A 20,970-nucleotide genomic window follows, 5' to 3' on the forward strand; every position below is an offset into this window, starting at 1 on the left:
TTGTAAGACTGAAGATGGCCATCTTTATTGCTCAAAATGGTTTACGGATGCAACGTAAATGGTTTTAGGGAAACAATTTATTATGTGGGAATCTGGAAAAGGGGGCATAATCTTTGAATAAAAGTGAAATCAGGAAGCAACCGTCAGTCAGTGCGGATCGGTATCTCCTCCTCGCTTACAATCAACACAGGCGCACCTCAAGGATGTGTGCTTAGCCCACTGCTCTATTCTCTCTATACTCATGACTGTGGGGCTAGGCACAGCTCAAACTATAAATTCACCGATGGCACCACTGTCATTGGCAGAATCTCAGATGGCAATGAGGTGGCGTACAGGCTTGAGATAGATCAATTGGTTGAGTGATGTTGCAACAACAACCTTGCACTCAACATCAGCAAAACCAAGGAATTGACTGTGGACTCCAGGAAGGGGAAGACAGGAGAACACACACCAGTCCTCATTGAGAGGTCAGCGGTGGAAAGGGTGAGCAGCTTCAAGTTCCTGGGGATCTATCCCGGGCCCAACACATTGATGCAATCACAAAGAAGGCGAGGGGTTGGGGCGAGAATATCAGTTCAAACACCTGATGGCAGTGGGGAAGAAGCTGTTATTGGACTTTGAGGTGTGGGTCTTATACCTCCTGTCTCGATCCCAAACATCAAGTATCCCTTCGTCTCACAGATACTGCTTGACCTCCTGAGTTCCTCCAGCAGTTTGTTTTTTTGCTCATCTTGACCAAGATGGAATTTTTTTTCCCCGAGAGCTGTGAATGCTAAAATATTAAGTATTACCATGGCTGATATAGAAAGACTGCAGGAGAATTGAGGGTTACAGAGATTAAGTAGTAGAACAAGACCAGGATCAGAGCAGTCAAGACTTTGCTGGATAGTGCTGCAGGCTCAAGGGCCATAGGATTTACTGCCATGTACAGATTTAATGTTCTAACGGGGCACTAAGATACTGAGGCAGTCACAACAATTTACAATATATGACCAATTATGTTTGGATATTCAAGTTGAAGTGGTCAGAGGGTTAAAACAGCATTCACAATAGAAAAATGGACAGCATGTTCAACATCTGCAGGTGACTACACATGGGGCGATTAATGGTCTGTGAAGTTCTCCAAGAGTATTAATAATAAGCAAAGAGATTACAATCGAAAGGAGTGAATCACCAGGATTGATTGATCACAGGATTCTGAATCAGGAATTGTTTTGAGAAGCCAGTGACAATTAATATTCTGAATTAAACATGACTACAGTCTGGACCCAGTCTGGCACGAAATGAGGGACAAGACCCCCACCACAACATTGTCTCAGCTTCACTATGCAGCAGAAATAAATTGAGAAGTTAGCTCAACTTACTAAGACTGAAGGTCTCAGAGTCCAATAAATTGGAAAGCAACCAACTTGTTATAACAAGAAACAATGGGCCCATGTTAGATCTCAATAGCATCTAGAGCCCCAGTGGCAGACAGAAGAGCAGGCTATTGCTTATGGTAATAATATATAACTAAAGGCCAAGACAAAGACAGAACTACCAAAATGGAAGGCCTGGTCATTGGACCCACGTGATGATGAAGTCCTTGTATTCTACTTCTCAATTCTACTTTCCTCTGTACCAGACTTACTCAGTTCCAATAACTAAGCTGCCACATATTGCTAAGGTGGTAAATGGAAGGCAATGCTTTGTGCACTAATAATCCAGTTGCAACAGGGGGAAGATGGCTTGAATAGGTCAGACCTGGTCTGGACTATCCACGTGGTACTGTCTCACTGGAGAACAATAGAAATAGGGACACAATTCTTGGAAACCAGATTTAACTCCTTACCTGGAACAGCACAAGAACCTGGGATGGCAGAGAAATGCAAGGACCAACACTCAAAAAAAAACTTCCACAGTCTGCGACGCAGAACAAAAGGAAACAAGTTGAGACTCATCACTCTGGGAGTATGCTGTGTAAGGCGTGAGTGCTTGTGCAATGCCTCTGCAATTACAAGTTTAAATAAAGTAAACATAAGAACACAAGAAATAGGAGCAGGAGGAGGCCATCTGGCCCATTGAGCCTGCTCCGCCATTCATACAGATCATGGCTGATCTGGCCGTGGACTCAGATCCACTTACTTGCCTTTTCCCCAAAACCCTTAATTCTCCTACTCTGCAAAAATCTATCTGTGTCTTAAATATATTTAATGAGGTAGCCTCTACTGCTTCCCTGGGCAGAGAATTCCACAGATTCACTACTCTCTGGGAAAAGCAGTTCCTCCTCATCTCCATCTTAAATCTATTCCCCCAAATCTTGAGGCTATGTCCCCTAGTTCTAGTCTCACCTACCAATGGAAACAACCTTCCTGCCTCTATCTTATCTATCTCTTTCATAATTTTCTATGTTTCTATAAGTTCCCCTCTCATTCTTCTGAATTCCAGCGAGTATAGCCCCAGGTGACTCACTCTCCTCATAGGCTAACCCCCTCATCCGGAATCAACCTGGTGAACCTCCTCTGCACCGCCTCCAAAGCCAGTATATCTTTCCTCAAGTAAGGAGACCAAAACTGCATGCAGTACTCTAGGTGCACCCTCACCAGTACCCTGTACAGTTGCAACATAATCTCTCTGCTTTTAAATTCAATTCCTCGAGCAATGAAGGCCTACATTCCATTTGCCTTCTTGATAACCTGTTGCACCTGCAAACCAACCTTTGGCGATTCATGCACAAGCACTCCCAAGTCCCTCTGCACAACAGCATGCTGCAATCTTTCACCATTTAAATAATCTGATCTTCTATTTTTCCTTCCAAGGTGGATGACCTCGCATTTACCAACATTGTACTCCATCTGCCAGACCATTGACCACTCACTTAACCTAACTATATCTCTCTGCAGACTCTCCGCATCCTCTGCACAATTTGTTTTTCCCCACTCAATTTAGTGTCATTAGCAAACTTAGACACACTACACTCTGTCCCCACTTCCAAATTGTTAATGTATGTCGTGAACAGTTGCAGACCCAGCACCGACCCTTGCGGCACCCCGCTCACGTCTGATTGCTAACCAGAGAAACACCCATTTATCCCAACTCTCTGCCTTCTATTGGTTCACTAATCCTCCATCCATGCTAATGCATCCCCAACTCCATGCATCCTTATCTTATCGATAAGTCTTTTATGTGGCACCTTATCGAATGCCTTCTGGAAATCCAAGTTACAAAAAAATCCACCTGTTCCCCTCTATCCACTGTGCTCATTATATCCTCAAAGAACTCCAGTAAGTTTGTCAAACAGAACTTGCCCTTCCTGAATCCATGCCGTGTCTGCCTGATGGAACCATTTCTATCCAGATGTCTCGTTATTTCTTCCTTAAAGAATGCTTCAAGCATTTTCCCAACTACAGATATTAAGCTAACTGGCCTATAGTTACCTGCCTTTTGCCTACATTCTTTTTTAAACAGCGGCGTGACATTCGCTGTCTTCCAATCCGCCGGGACCTGCCCAGAGTCCAGAGAATTTTGGTAAATTATCACAAACACCTCTACTATAACTTCCACCATCTCTTTCAGTACCCTGGGATGCATTTCTTTCAGTATCCCTGGGATACCCTGATATGTACCTTTCATCAGTTGTCAGTGGTGTGTCCCAAACAGGGACGTGAATCTGGCGCGATAAAATGGCTTCAATTCTAGAAGGTAAAGGGTTGATCATTGACACAAACCACCTCATGTAGAACAGTGCAATTTGACAGTACTGTTCAATCTGCACACAGCCAACTTCTCTTTAATGCCACAGCTCAAAACTGAACTAGTGAACCACATCATCGTCACACCTCATTAACCAGTTAATCATGGGAGCAATTACACACTACAAATTGCCCACAAAATTATGACTTCCAACAATTATTACCTAAGTGGTCACCGCCCCCAAAATAGTGCAGAAACAAAGAATCAAAAATATGGAAGTGCAGAACTTTGGTGTTTCACTTTAGCATGCCACTGCGGTAGGACATCTTCCTTTTGGAATGGATCACATCACCTCTCATCAGAAATAATGGAGGAGAGCAATCACCCAGGAAGATCACACAATTACAGCAAAATACATGAAACAGGAGGCATCCATTTGGCACTTTTAGATAGGCACATGAAGGATAGAAAAATGGAGGACTATGTGGGAGGGAAGGGTTAGATAGATCTTAGAGTAGGATAAATTGTCGGCTCAACATCGTGGGCTGAAAGGCCTGTACTGTTCTATGTTCTACGTTCTACGTACATCATGTCTTTGGCAGTCCCAAAAGAACTACAAAATCTAATCCAACCTCCCAGCACTGGGTCAATAGCTCTGAAGGTCATGGCTCTCCAAGTATATATATCCAATCACTGTTTAAATGCAATGAGGATTTCTGCCCCTACCATCCTTTCAGGCAGTGAGTTGTCCGATTATATACTTTACATTAAATAGCAACACTGGAACAGCAGGTCATTAAGCCCAGCAAGCAAATGCCACCATTCAATGACACTGGCTGATCTATATCTTGATTCCATATTCCTTAATACTCCTGATGAGAAAACTAACAATCTCCAATTTAAGACCAAATGCATGTCTACTCACTTTTTGAGAGAATATTCCACACTTTTTATCCCCCCCTACAACTGATGGTGTTTACCGAGTCAAAAAAAAAATCATTGGAGTACAGAAGTCTATTAAATCAGTGCCAGTTCTTTGTAGGGCAATTCAGTCAATCCCTTCCCTGCTTTTCGCACAACCCTGCAAATTTATCTTCAAATATTCATCCAGTTCTTTTTTGACAGTAATAATTGAAACTGTATCCAACAAACTTCACATAATTCATTTTAGATCGAAAGTTATTTGCTGAGGCAAGTCTGTCGTGTGTGTTAACCATGTATCTTTCGCTACAAGCACCTTGTGTTTGGTAATTGGAATTGATGATTTACCTTGTCTAAATCCATCAAGATATTGTACACCTCTACCATACATCCTTTCAACTTTCTCTGTGCTACTCTGTCCCAGATGTCTTGCCCTCTTACCTGAGACAAGCTAATCAGCTGCAAATCTCTCTACTTGGGCAATCAATTTATTTCAAAATCAAAAGATTCCATAACCTTCTTTGCACTAGGGAATACAAATCAATTCTTGTAATCTCCTAACCACTGGCAACATTCCAGTGAATCCACGCTGTACTCCTTCATGAGCTGCGGTGCCAGAACTAAGGCAAATTTGGTGATGTTCCTAAACCTCCAATACTGCACTGTAGCTGTCCTGTCCACTGCAGAAACTCTACTGCCTGGTAGTAGACCAGGTATGTAGGATCAGCAATCATACCTACACTTGTCTAGTATACCATCATACCTTATCACTAACAGCACTCACCATCCGGGACATGCCCTCTTCGCATTACTACCATTGGAGAGGTGGTCCAGGAGCCTAGAGACCCACACTCAACGTTTTAGGAACAGCTTCCTCCCCTCCGCCATCAGATTTCTGAACAGTCCATGAACACTACCTCGTTATTCCTCTTTTGCACTATTTATTTATTTTTGTAACTTACAGTAATTTTTAAGTCTTGCACTGTATTGCTGCCACAAAACAACAAATTTCACAACACGTCAGTGATAATAAACTGGATTCTGATTCCTTGGAGGTAAAGCAATTTCTTATTTCTCAAATCAGTCAATATTTTGGAACTTACTAACCAAGAGTGCCAGTGGTATCTCACTCATCATGGACTGCAACAGTTGAAGCAAATCCACCACCATCTTCTTGGTGCAACAAGGCATGGCAGAGGCAATTACTGGACTTGCTGTAAAGATCTCTAAAAGCAGACTTGAACATCTGTCCCCAACAGCCTATTTAAATAATCATTCCCAGCAAAACTCCTGAGAAGCATATAGCAGAAGGTTTTTAAAGAAATTTACCTGCAAGTATTTCAAGACCTAAAATACAAAGACAAAACATGGTTGGTGCTGGAAATCTGAAATGAGAACAAAATGCTGGACATTCTGAAGTGAAAACAAAAGCTGACATGGTCAGCTTTTGGTGGAAAGAAAGCACAAGGACAAGTACAGGAGCTATTGTGTTTCCTTGAATATAGAAGACCAAGGGATGATGTTTGGGTGTTTAAGATAATTTGAGAAATTTGTCTTCTCGTGAAGAGCCCAGTACTTCAAACTAGTCTCTGGCTACCCATCCCAAAACTAACGGGGCACAACTACTGACTTGGATTGGGCCAGGTGTAAACGTTGATAAACGTTTAGATTTATGGCAGGTTAGAGAAGACCGTTTTAAATTGGCACACTCATCCTTTACATAATGCTACAGGCTGTATGTATCTGCAAACAAGACAGAAATGTAGAGATACAGTGTGCACCCAGTATACCACTAAATACAAGGGTGCTGAGGTATGTACAGATGCTCAGGGGATGCAGTCTCATGTGACTATTTCACTGTGCAGTAGAAGACTCAATCACATTGCCATTACAGCACATTATGTTCATTAAAATCAGGTCAACTCTATACTCTCTCACAGACTGAAGTAGCAACCAATTGGTTCATATGCAAGCATCATTCATTATATTACAGTAACATATGTCTGTAATCATGGTTGCCTCTCAATGGAAAATTGCTGCTTGTTAAGTGGAATTAGAAACCTATTCTAGCACAAACAGGATAATTTACCAAATTACTGTGTTCTACTTTAGACTCGTATAGAGCTGCTGTTACCTGGATACTCAGCGACAAGCAAAGCTATTGTTTCATTTAAACCATCAGCACTTTGTGTTCACTACACTGCCAGCATTAATCTCATTCAGAGCACCAAAAGATCGAACACAAACTGCTCGTAAAATCTATCCTCAAGAAGGTGGACAACTTAATTGAAAGAAATGGTCCCTTGACCCTGAAGGAGTTTGAGATGAAAATAGGGGGAAGCTTCAATTTAAGAGACCCCACCAAAACCCTGCCAAGTGAGGTTTCCCTCAAAAGTAACAAACCTACTTATTCGTACCACTGCAGCCAGAAAAAGGCCATTTTCAGTAGCGGGGGGGGCGGGGGGGGGGGGGTGGTGGAGGATCCAAAAAGCATATTTAAACAGCAAAGCAGGACACATGGATACACTGCTGCCTCATTAATCCTACACTCAAAACTACCAGTGGTGGTGACTGTGCATCTCCCACAGTACAGATAAAAAGACTCATCTGTACACTTCAACTCAAAACCAGAACCCATCACCAACCTGCCAATTCTAGGACTTTAAAGCAATGATCCAAGTGGTTTAATGAAGCTGGATTTCATGTTCAGACCCACACCTGTACATTCTAATACACGTTGCCAAGTCATAAGAGTATTGGATACTCTTGCCCACAATTACACACAAAGCAGGTTTACAACATTGAACAGTCTATTATGTAGAAATAGTTCAGATTATGCACATCCTGGCAATGAGGGATAGGGGAGAGAGGCAGAAAGGGAGAGTTATGCTTGTGCAAAACCCCTCTTTAAATGGCTTTAGTACAAAGCAGACAAATTATCCCTATGACAGTGAAGAGAGGGGATGAAGTCATGTCACATATTCGCCATATTATTAACCAGATCTTACTTTAAAGTCTCATAGCTGAAAGGAAATCAGAAGTATAAACTTTCTGCATGGTATATTTGTGCAACACAACATTGGAATGGCAGTCAGGTTGTCTGTATAATGTAAAGGCTCAGGGAAATGTTACTACTGAGGCTGAGCCATTAACCTCAGTACACATCCTTTTATCGGCAGCCCCCACTTTATGGCCATTTGGGTTTCGAAAATTCGCCCTTACAGAATTCACAAATCACTATTCAAAAATCTCACAATAAAATTCACTCACGGAAATAAATCAACACAATTTTTTTTGTCAACGAGCATTTCTTGATGCACACATCAATGGTTTTGGTTCTGAGTTGGTGTACAGATGAGTTCTTTTACCCAATTGTGGAAGATGCATAGTCACCACCTATGGTAGTTTTCCATGCAGGATTAACGATAGGGAAAAATCACAATACGGCCCGTATTCTAGGAATGCAACCCCCATCCTGCCATAATACGGGGTTCGCCGTATTATGGAACACTGCCACTAGTTAATAATGCAAATCATTCTTCTTGGTGCCAGAGTCAAGTAGTTCTTGGTTAAATAACCATGCTGCCATATGTTATTTATTGCACTTGATCTGAGCTTTATTTCATTTTTCAGAATTTGTTTGAATATGGATTGCTCATCTGTCACCCTATGCTCCATGCTCAACCAAGCTACTTATCTCCTCCCTTCCAGGGCATGCTGGAAAACAATATGACAACTTACTCAAATGCCTCTTTGTGCAAGCCCAGGCCGTGACAGTAAAGAGATATTCAGTTGAGAGAACTGCTACAGCCAAGCTAAATTTCTTCATTGCAATTTTCAACTGGATCGAATGGAGAGCAACCCAGGACAAGAATACCAGCTAGGTACATGCCAGCCAGAAATACACTTGCCTTCCCTAATCGATGATATTGTACTTTTTTAAATTGGTTTAGTATTGTCACATGTACTGAGGCACAGTGAAAAACTTTGTTTTGCATGCCATCCATAGAGATCATTTCATTACAACAGTGCATTGAGGTAGTGCAAGGGAAAAGCAATAACAGAATGCAGAACGAAGTGTTACAATTATAGAGAAAGTGCAGTACAGGCACAGACAGTAAGGTGCAAGGTCATAATGAGGTAGATTATGAGGTCAAGAGTCTGTCTTATCATACGAAGGAACTGTTCAATAGTCTTATAACAGCAGGCATCTGAAGGGATGACACACAGCTTAAATAAAATATTCTAGTTAGCGATCTGTTTGCCAGCTTTTGCCCATCCATTGGTCCTCCTACAAACTTAGCTAAAGCCTCCTATGTCCCAGATGCAAAGAAAGCATTGATATCTTTGCTTACGTAGATTTATGGAAATTCTAACAAGCATTAAGTACACCAGTATCAGATTCATGGAAATGTGTTGCTGGAAACCGTACACCATATGAAGAATTTAATTAATTCTGTTTTTATCAACTGCATTTAATTAATCAAATTCAGGGGACTCAGAGCTTGAACTGTATAAAGGACATGTACTCTCATCAGTAACACCAAAACTCAAAAGCATCCTCTGGACAAAAATCTTAATATGAAATAACTTCAAACATTAAACATCCACGTACTGAAAATGTAGAGTTTATAGTTATCCATTATGCTCAGTAGGTCTTTGGAAGTTTACTCTCATTTATCATAAGAGATAGAAAAGACGAGACAAAAAAAGGGCAAGGGGGAGAGAAAGAGGAGAGAGCGAGAATTCAAGATTAAAACATCTGAATTGAAAAGCAACTAAAATGTTATCCCACTCCAGTATTTAGGATCATAATGCAAAGTGATTCTTTTAGTAAATGCTGCAATGGATCGATGTGATAAAGCGTTACTTATCATTTCTTTGTTATTTGGGAACAGATATCTGCAATGAATCAGAATCAGGTTTATTATCACTGACACATGTTGTGAAATTTGTTGTTTTGCAGCAGCAGTACAGTGCAAGACGTAAAAATTACTACCAGTTACCAAAACTAAATAGCGCAAAAGAGAAATAACGAGGCAAGTTATTATTGTAATCATAGTTATTATTATTATAATAGCAATGCTATTATTAGTTACTATTTCCAGCAAAGACAAGTGCAAACATGTCCTTGTTGTTCAAATTTTTTGGGAATTTTCCTACAAGCTACACAGTTTAACCATTTTGTCTCCAATAGAAATTCATAGATACCAGAAAATTAAATAAACGGAGACAGACAAACCCTAAAATCCTTGAAGAATTTCACTGATACAACAACCTGATGAATTGAAAGGGGTCATGTCTTATCCATCATTCTGTGCAACTGACTATAAGCCTCTCTAAGAGCTGCCGAGAATGGTTACATGTGGGAACCAACAAGGAAGAACAAGATTTTAAGACTTACTACGCAGCAGAGTCATTAAGTTGGTATTCTCTGGATCGGCCAAAACAAGCCTGAACTCCAGCGTCACCCCAAAGCCTCCGGATCACATTTGCCAGGTCTTCAGGCAAGATGCCCTGTTCCTCAGCAGTCCCAGACAGTGCAAACAATTGGCGGGCATCATCCTACAGAACGAACAAGCAACAAACGTTACAAACGTTCCTATTACAGTCAACCTTATACAGGCAATCCCCACATTTTACAGCAGTTTGGGGAATGCAAATTCACCCTCGCAGAATTCACAAATCACTGCCAAAAAATCTACAATATGGAATTTTAAAAAGAATCACCTATGAAATTTGGGGGGAAAAAACCAATTCTTTTTTTGACACATTTCTTCATGCATGCAGAGATGATGCAGCTTTGCATTACAGAAAATTGCAATATGGACAATTTTCTAGGAATGCAACCACCCAGAAATGCCGGAGTTGCCTGTATGTATTTGTTTTTCCCTCTCCTCCACGAGCCCCAAGTCAAATTACGCTTAGTTTCCCCAAAAGGATCACCCTGACATGCTACAATACTAAGAAAAGCCATAACCCAGCATTCTAAATCAAGAACATTAATATTGATGCTGTAATCTCAAATAACAGTGCATCCTAACAATGCCATGATCTCAGTGTGACTGCCAATTTAACTCCATGTTGAGCCAAATTATAAACCCTGTTGCTGTACCAAGAGACAATGCTTTCCAGAAACTAAATTCAGATTGTTCAAACTGATTGCCACTGGGACTATAACAGCCAAAACAGAAACACATGCAATGTCTCACTCAAGTTTTGAACCCAATTCTGGACAAGATATTGAAGCTTCCAGCTTAAGAGGCGAGTGCAAATTTGAAGAAAGACACTCCACAACAATTAAAAGGTAAGGATTGTTATTTATTCTGGCATGATTAAACTATTATGACTACCTTCTCCCTTTCATTAAAAATTCTTTATAAAACGATTGTGAAATTAAGAGACTTTTTGTGAATTCTGGTTACTGCAGATGTTAGTAGACACCCAACAGAATTAGTGACCTAAAACCACATAAGGAAGTCAAAAATTGTTAAATTCTGATCAAGGGGACACACCCAGAACATGACCCGTTTTGCCCTTTCACAGGCTGACTGTACACATTGTGCATTTTATGACACGTTTCCAGCAGGTTACTCTTATTTCGTATGTACCATTTTAATTAAGGGTACTCAGACTTTTCAATGACTGAACTCTTTTATAAATTTGTCAAGTTTACTTTACATAATAGTTATGCAAAATGTCACCTCTGAAACTCTAAAACCCCAAGAGATTTCTCAAAATATTTGTAAAGTTCCGAAACTTGGCACCACATTTTAATTCGGGTCACCCGCCCTGCGTTCCAGAAAGGTTTGTTGTGCAAGGGATGCAGCAGATACTATTTTGCATACACGCCCAGATATGACCAGTTTTTTTTTAACTACACACTGGGAAAGAGAATTTCCAACTTCACTATATTCAGAATAGGAAAAGGGAGCCTTAATAATAGAATGAGAGAGAAATAGAACGGTATTATTCTTTCTTCAGTCTTGTTCTGCTCTCAGGGGATCTGGCTAATCAAGGGAGCATTGCTAATTTCCAACTGGACTCAGTTTCCTAGGAACTTTACCAAGAATTTTGTCCAATTGGAATGAAGGGCCAAGAACCTTTGCTGTCCAGAAGTAAAAGACAAATTAACTTTAATCTACCGCAGCACTGCATTTCTGCATGGGAAACACACAAGCAGGGTGTGGGGGGGGGGGGAGTGGGGGAGGGAAGAAAACCCCAAAAGGCCACTGAATTGCTTAAGTGGCCAGCATTGAGCATGGGTCATTACAGAGCAATTAATATGTTATCCCTCATGAACTGTATCTATCTGCAGCTTCTGAACAAGATCTAGCCAACTGCACTCTAATTTTTATTAAATCACTGTGTGATTTACATAAAGTGCTGCACATTATTGTGTTGATGCACAGGGATTTGATAGAGTTATTTAAATTCATTGAGGATTTAGACAAAGTAGATAGCGCAAAATAAACAGGAATACATGAGCCAGGTATCCAAAATGGCACACTTCATAGGGTATACGGGAACCGAGGAACCCCTGGGTAAAAAGGGCCGGATACATTTGGAGTGGTTGGAAAAGTACGAGAGATCCGGGAATTCATAAATTGAGCCATGGAGTCCAAAGCAAGGATATTAGCTAAACTTCTATATAAAAAGGTTTAAGCCGCAGATCAAATATCATGTTTAATTCTAGTTGTAACACTTAAGCATTTGAGGATCCAAGAGATGGTGCAGTAATTATTTCTCACATGGTCTTACAATATAGGAGGCCATTCAGCCCACTGTCTATATACTGGCTCTCAGAACAATCCCATTCCCCCAATTGGTTCCCTTAATCTACCTTCTCTCACGTGCACATCAACTCCTTAATTCTCCTATCACCCACCTACATTAGGAATAATTTACCTTCCTAGATATGGGAATAATGGAATTTTACACATAGACAGAACCAGAGGTCAGGACCGAACCAGGGTCGCCCAATGTAGCAACAGCACTAACTGAAGCACTGCTGTGCCGTGCTGGTGTACTAGAATGGTTCCAAGGATGAAGGTGCTCAGCAACTCAATCAGACTGGAGAAGCTGAAGTTGCAAGGGGATTTGATGGAGGTATTTAAATTCATGGAGGATGTAGACAAAGTAGATAGGGTAAGACCCTTGCCATTGGCAGGAAGGCCAAATCTATTAGACAGAGAATGAAGTTGATCACCAAAAGAACCAAAACAGACACAAAGAAAAGATTTTATACAGTGAATGGTTGAAGTCTGGAATGCACTGCCAGTAACAGTGGCAGAGGCAGATTCAGTTGCAGAACTCAGAAGGGAGCTGGATAATTATCTTAAAGAATTTACAGGACTATGGGAGGGGAACCAGTTGATTGATCTTGTATAGAGCTGGCATAGATTCAACAAACTGGCATGCACTACTTCTGTGCTGTAACCAAAGTATACCTCAATTTGAAAAAGCTAATTAATTCCTATCATTTGGCCACCGGAGAACCAATACAACTTTACTACCAAATCCTCATAGCTTCATAGCTTCCAGCACACAATCACAAGTTGTCAAGAAGTCAGGGAGCATCTGCAGAAAAAGAAACAATTAACCTTTCGGGTTGAAGACTTGATCAGAACTTGTAATCCTGAAATCTTAAATCTGTAAAGATGCTGCTCAACTTAATATTTCCTACATTTTCTGCTTTGGTATATTTCCAGCATCAGCAGAATTTTTATTTTATTGGTGAAGAGATTTCTCAGTGTCGCAAAAAATCAATTACAATCTGAATGTTTACTCATTTACATAACTGACATGGATCCTAACTCATCACAATTGATCATATCTGCTGATATCAAACTGGAACAGGCTGTGGAATTAAATAGTTACAGAAAAAGTTGGACGAAACATGTGGGTAGGGAAAAGCTCCACACTAGGTATAGGAAGAAAAGGTAATGGGGTGGGGGGGAGGAAAATAAGTCAAACAATCCATGGGTGGTGTTGAGATGGCTTAGAATAAAGTTGTCTCACTGATTGGATGCATTTTGTTTTCGATCCATAACAGAGCAAATAGTCGACAAAGTCCATACAAAAACAAAGAACTGCAGAAGCTGAAAATCCAAAAATAAAACAGAAAATTCCAGAAATACTCAGATCAGGCAGTATCTATGGAAAGAGAAACATTTAATATTTCAGTTGAAAAGTCAAACTGAACAGTTTTTCTCTCCACAACGATTCCTTGACTTATTCAGTAATTCCAGCATTTCTCTGCTTTTATTTCACAAACCAAACTGTAGATTGCAAGTGAGGTTCTGGCTTCGTATGTACTTTTGGGCTCCTTTCTAATGCACAGTATTCTGAACCTGTAGACAGTGCAGCAAGAGATTCACTAGCTTTATTCCTGGGATGGGAGGGCTGCCAGTTAAGGAGAAATTAACCAAGCAGCTGCAGTTTCTTCTAGCTGGAGAGTCTAGAACGAAGACAACATGTTCTAGACTAGGAATTAGACATTTAAGATTGATGGAGTGAAATACCGACACTGAGGTTCTGAATCCTTGGAAATTGCCACTCTAAAGGATGATAGGTTTTGAATTAACTAGCATATTCAAAACAAAGATTGACAGATTTTGGATTTCAGGGGAGTTTCGACCAGAAACCTTGTCAATTCCTTTCCTCCCACAGATGCTACTCACTCCGCTGAGTTCCTCCAGCAGATTGTTTGTTGCTTTGGATTTTAGGGGTTAGGTGCTGAATGGGAAAACAAGATTGCCGTGATCTTGACAAATGGCATTCAGGAATGAGGGGCCTCGAGGCCTATTCTTGTAGTGTTTGCACCAATAGCTGGTCTCAAAGTCAATAAGCATTTAGTAGATGCAAAAGGAAAACCTGAAAAATAATTTTAAACTAAATCCCAGTATGGGGCAAGAGGAAGGATGTTCAAAGTAACAAAAGTAACAATATTAATGATGCTTCCTTTATACAAAAGGACCTCTAGGAGTGGATTTCCGAATAAAACAATAGATGTGAAATTAGTGAATGCTGGACAGATAAGATCGAGATGAGCTGAATGACTTTTATGCCATAATTATCTTGCAAAAATGACAATGCAGGTTGGAGGGATTTTGGCACAAGAGTAAAGGTGCAATTCACTACTTTTGGAACTCAGCAGTCCAAACAACAGCTGTGCAAAAGCAGCAAATGTCTTCCACCCTTTTCATTAACAGCTTGTCACCGGAGCGAAATTGAGTAACTTCTGCATCATCAGGAACTTCAGGGCCATCTGCGGACTGTGCAAGATTCAGCCATTAGGCGCTTAATAAAGCGCAGTAAAATTGAAATGTAAAAATGCTTGCTCTATTTCCTACCAACCCCTGCTACACTCTGGTAAACTATGTCAGACAGTTAACAGTTTTGAGTATACCCAGAAGAGTAACAAAATTTGTGCAACAGTAATGGTACTTTAAAAACCTATTCCATCAAATTAATTGGTAACTTGCCTTGCCGTGAAGAAACACTTTAGATTTAAGTGACTCACAGCACAAAAGTCATTCTATAATCCCCAAGATGCTATATCAAAATATTGGCGGTCTTAAAACAGCAGCTATCCACTTAACCCTACAAATTCCATCTTGGAGAAACTGGGAACATGTTCCATTTCAATCAATGTGATTCAACAGCGTCAAGAGATGATGGTTCAAGCCATCTGACTTTGTTCCAGGGTGCTGGTACTTAAACAGAATTCCAAAATCCTTTTCTCTTTCCCTTCCCTCCACCACCCCATCATTCACCCATCCCAAATCCACCTCCCCCTTACCCTGTTGGCCACATCCCAAAGTTATTTCTCCACTACTGCCCCAAAAAGGACCAATTTCAAGCTGGCTACAAAACAGACATTGGTCATACTTTGATCATATGGCAACTATACCTCTAAATTCCTTCATCTCACTCAAAGATCGCATCTTTGAAGAAATTGTCAGAAAACAAATGTAGGTTTTAACTGCCCAATTAATGGCAACATGATTTCACCCTATCAACAGACATTGCCTTTGCCCTCTCCCCACCTTCTCTGCTGCCAAAACTTGCATTCTCTCTTTCCCACTTCTGAAGAAGTGTCTGACCTGAAATATTAGCTGTTTCTTTCTGCAGAGATGCTGCCTGACCTGTTATTTTCTCCCCCAGCATTTACCGTTTTTATTGCATGTTTTAATACTGGATCGCTCAGTAGTTAAACTGTAGTTTAAGCTGTGAAGTACAAAGATAAGATTACTTTATTAGTTACACGTACATCGAAACACACAGTGAAATACATATTTTTGCGTAGAGTGTTCTGGGGGGCAGCCCGCAAGTGTCGCCACACTTCCGGTGCAAACATAGCATGCCCACAACTTCCTAACCTGTAGGTCTTTGGAATGTGGAAGGAAACCTGAGCACCCGGACGAAACCCACGCAGTCACGGGGAGAACGTACAAACTCCTTACAGACAGTGGCCGGAATCGAACCTGGGTCGCTGGTGCTGTAATAGTGTTACGCTAACTGCTACACTACCATGTCTGGGATCACTTATAATTTCAAGGAGTTTTGTTCACTAAAAGCAGAGTAATTATCAATGCAGCACCCATGAATCAGCTCTACAAAAATAAAGTTGGCATCTCCTTTAACTCCCTCCAACTCAGTGATTGCTAAGCCAGAGACATCATCAAGCATCAGATGATGCTGGTGTGAATGGATTATGCTTATTGTTGAAAGCTTTTTATCTTAGCCTCCACTCAAAACCTTTGCAATAGCTCTGAGAAGTGTTTTTTTTTAATATAAATCCTGCATACTCAAGGGGCCAGAAAACGAAAAATGGTGAGGTGGGGTAGGGGAAAAGGAACAAACCCCAAGAGAGGTTTTTAAAAAGCTAGGAAAGGGAGATGACAGAAACAGAAAAGGAGGAAGAATAGGTGTTAGGAAATTTAATCATGCTAACATTTTATATTTTATTAGCAATTCTGTGTTCCAAGTTCATACCCATTAAGAAAAAAGCAAGAATTGTCCCATTATTGTTCTACATTTATAAAAATTTAGTTGGTATACAGGCAACAGCTGTGTTACAGCCATTCAGGTAAAAGAAATTCGCCTTTGCAGAGTTCACAAATTACTACCCAAAAATTTGAGATATGCAGTAAAATTCGCTCTCACAGCATCTGAGTGTTAAAAAAGCAAATAAACGATTATTTTTTTCCAACTCATTTCTCAACGGATGCACAGATGATGTGGCTTCACATTACAGAAAACTGTGATACGTAACACAAGGGTCACCTGCACAAGAAACTTCCACTAAGTTAGCCTTCTGATTTTACTTACAGCTCTGCTGGACTCTCCAAAGTCGATCTTCAGGTTTCCCATAGCTTTGATGATGGCCATTATAGACTGGATGGTGTTGCTGTACACCACAGCTTTGTACTGCCTGCATTCTTCTTCTGAGTATCCATCTTCATGAATAATCCTATGGAATTTATAAGAATAAGCCTTTGAATCTACGCTCTTAGTTACCTGTCTAATATCCAAGATCTGGAAAGCAATGTCACAAAATATGCACAAATTTCTCACTGCTCAACATCTAAGCACCTGTTACAACTGAGAGCTAATTGTAAAAGACTCCTGTTAGTCAGTCAATTCAAAAAAAAAGTACATATAGGTTGAATGACGAACCTGGAACAATCCAAATTACAGCTGCTCTGTACTGAAATGGTTTCATAGGTATTCCAGAATAAGAGCATGAAGCAATTATTTAGGACGTACATGATTTTGCACGTTAAATTAACAAACAGGAACTGTCACTTCAATGAGTGCTTCATTCTTCAGGAACACACTCAGCTATCATCCTAAACAATGTCAAAAATTCACTAGGATTGGAACTAGCAACATTTTTACGGCTGAGCTGAGAAATATTGATGGGCTGGATTATCTGATTTGTGGAGTAGCAGTTTTGAGAACTATGGCAGAGTCCATCAGCGATCACCAGACACCAACCTTCTGCCCACTTGTGAACTAGGTCCCTCGCAGAGTCACTGGGGCTAATCTCCTGGTTTGTGCATTGTGGGTGGTCTCCCCCTTCAGCAATCCATGCTGTGTCAATAGTTCTGGTGCACCTGGATCAGTAACTAGCAACACTCTAGCTGATCAAGACCTTGGGAAGGAACAACTAGGACTTGGAGCTTGTGGCTTTTTTTGGGGGGGTGGGGAGGAATAGGGGTAGTGGATATCAGGGAAGGAGTACTGTAATGAGCTTTGGCCTTAGTTGGGATTCAGTAGGCCAGCTGGTAAACAATTGGTGCTCACTGTGGCTGCAAGCCATCTGTAAATTGTTATTTTTTTTGTCACACGTACCGAGGTTTTGTTTTGAATGCCATCCATACAGATCATTTCATCACACTGGTACATCCAGGTAGTACAAGGGAAAAGCAATGCCCCAGAGAAGGACTGTCCCAGTGTCATCACAAATCATTTGCAGAACAAAAAAAATCAAACTCTGCAACTGTGATTGTGAATTCACATCCGAAAATAAAACTCATTACTTTGAGCCATTGCTTCGATACGTTTAACAAACATAATACAGCATCCACCTTTATATGGTGGAGTTGACGAGTCTGGAAGGCCTGAATACATGAACGCAGTGGGCGATCACTGCCTTCAGGTGCGTTGTCATCTCATGGGGACATCATAAATTATGAGACCAAATGCTAACAATTTTAGAAATTAGTTCAGTGATAGCTGGTTAAAGAGAATGATGAAATTATACCAGTACTATGGGAGATGACCTTCCAGTTGGCCTGAAGGTAATATGGAAACTCTTAACCTCCTGTCTTAAATCCTTGGACAAGACTGCACTTCTTGAACACTGGACTCGCTCCAAATGCTTGCTTCATCACTGGCAGCTATTTCTGCCACCATAGCTTTAATAACTGCACCTTGATGTCGCTTGGAAAAGTAATTTACCTTGCATGGAGCCCATTTAAAATACATGCTGCTCTCAACGAAGTGAGGTGTCTCAGTACTAGTATTCATTGTCAAAATTAAATTCTCTTATGGCAGTCACTGTTGCCTCTCAAAATTTTCCTCTTTCCAACTCAAATTCCAAGGTTACTCTGCTTATCAGTAAGTGTATTGAATTAATTTATCTACCACACCAAGGCATGCCTGTGTCTTGAAGCAATACTTAGAGCATCGAGGTTCAAGTCCATCACATGTTACTGAGGGTCACAAAGATCATGATATTGTCAATGACATAAATAAAGGCAGATCTTTGTTGACGAGTCACAAACAGTTCAAAGGTAGCAAGAGCTCATTGTCTGAAACAGCAAAAAAATACTTACTTCATCTGTTTCACAATTGTGCTTTTTCCTGATTCGCCAGCACCTGTGAAGATAAAACAATAAATTGATTTCCAAGATCTACAATTTAATCATGAAATATTACAATATAACCTGTTGGAGACTATACAGCAGTTAACATTTAGCGGTGGGCTCCGCTTTATTGATTGGAGTATACTTGGGAAATGATGAATTGCACTGAAATAATTCAACTGTCTTCCCATTCCACATACAAATGTTGAAGATGTGATTCTATTATACTGTAGATCAGATTCCAATGTTAGAGGGGATAGGAAAAAGATGCCTTTCCATAATCACAAAGGGCATCGTATTTTCTTAAATTTGATTTTAAAATGTGCAGTTTGGTGAATGGCATGTCACTGAAATCTGTTCATTGTATGGGTGAGGAAAACTTGAACCGATTCATTGGAAATTCACAAAAATCTAATTATTTGAAAGTAGAATAATGAAAATATCTTGATAAATGAAACAGTACAGCTAACATTTCCCTTCCTAAAAGTGTAATAAATCTTTGTGTTAGCTGCTGAACATTAGCCTCTAGCAGATTAATTACATTTCTTTTAAATAAAAACAAAAATGTTCATTACTCTATACTTTAACTGAATATCAATCAGAGACACCAAGAGGTCTCAGCACAATACATGCTGTAAACATTGCTTTACATACTGGAAAGAAAGTCAATGGTTAGATGTTTTCTGCTTAGACCATCCCTCGAGGTCAAGGCTGACTTGTTTCCACTCAAGTTCTGAGGAGCTAATGATGCCTGCGAATGCCATTGATGTGGAGCGATCATTGCAAACCAGCTAGCACAGACTTGACAGAGTGACGTCTTGCTCCAATGGCAAGGAGGTTCATAATGATTGGTGTCCAAGCTCTGCGCCAGCAATGTTGCACACACGCTTGGACTTGGACACACATACGATCTTGCCATCTTTTACCTTGAACCCCTTTGACTCTGATCACCTCCCTCCTTCAGACCTCCTTCTGTCAGTCACCTTCCCCAAACTGTCTCCATTCCTGCTTCCTCCCTCTTCACTCTTAATCCTTTTTCATTTCCTTTCCCCCTTGATTCCTCTGCTCCCTCCACGTGCCTCTATCCCAGAGCGAGGCCACCACTGACAGGTAGCATTCTGTTACTGCTCTGTGGGTGGGTTGGTCCCAGTATCCAACTTCCTGCCTGACAGAGGTAGATTCATCCAGTGGAACCCAGAGCATCTCCCTCTGTAGCCATAAGTACTTAGTACAAGAACATAAAAAGCAGCAGAAGTAGGCCATTACACCTTTCAAAACTGCTCTGCAATTCATCAAGATCATGGCTGATCTTCCACCTCAGCACCATCCCCATATCCCTCGATTCCCTTAGTGCCCAAAATTCCATCGCTCCGTGCTTTCTTCTTTAATGACTGAGCTTCTACATCCGTCTGGGGTAGAGAATTTCAAAGGTCACCACCCTCTGAGTTAAGAAATGTCAAATTTCAGCCTTAAATGGCCTACCCATTATTCAGAAACTCTGCTCCTTAACCCTGGACACCTCAGTCAAGGAAAACATCCTCCCTGCTTCAAGTCTGTCAAGCCCTTTAAGAATATTACATGTTTCAAATGAGATCTCCTCTCATCATTCCACACTCTAAAGAATACAATCACACTCTACTCAGAGAAACAAAGGACTGCAGATGCTGGAATCTAGATGAAAAACACGATGATGCTGCAGGAACTCAGAAGGCCAGGCAGCATCCGTGAAGAAAAACAGGCAGTCAATGTTTCAGAGGAAGAAAACTTCTTCAAAGTGGGCATCCTTGAAGAGACTTCACAGTGGAGCAGTAATACCAGAGAAGGATTCTAGAGTAGGCCTGAAGGGTCCTGACCCGAAACACTGACCGCCTGCTTTTCTCCACGGATGCTGCCTGGCCTGCTGAGTTCCTCCAGCATCAGTGTTTTTCACACTCTACTCAATCTGTCCTTGTGTGACTATCCCAGGAAGCAGTCTAGTGAATCTTTATTGCACTCCTTT

At 40.8% G+C, this 20,970-nt stretch overlaps 1 protein-coding gene across 1 annotated transcript in view; it reads right to left on the bottom strand.

Moving 5' to 3' along the window:
• LOC127571113 (guanine nucleotide-binding protein G(i) subunit alpha-2) overlaps positions 1 to 20,970 on the bottom strand; it is a 214,122-nt gene that overhangs the window by 83,899 nt on the left and 109,253 nt on the right. The window contains exons 2-4 of the mRNA XM_052017178.1: positions 18,942 to 18,984; positions 16,930 to 17,071; positions 9,998 to 10,158 (exon numbers count right to left, since the gene is read on the bottom strand). Coding sequence (XP_051873138.1) covers positions 9,998 to 10,158; positions 16,930 to 17,071; positions 18,942 to 18,984 — 346 coding nt within the window. The remainder of the gene's footprint in view (positions 1 to 9,997; positions 10,159 to 16,929; positions 17,072 to 18,941; positions 18,985 to 20,970) is intronic.

This window comes from Pristis pectinata, chromosome 6 (assembly GCF_009764475.1).
Source record: "Pristis pectinata isolate sPriPec2 chromosome 6, sPriPec2.1.pri, whole genome shotgun sequence".
NCBI classification, from domain to species: domain Eukaryota; kingdom Metazoa; phylum Chordata; class Chondrichthyes; order Rhinopristiformes; family Pristidae; genus Pristis; species Pristis pectinata.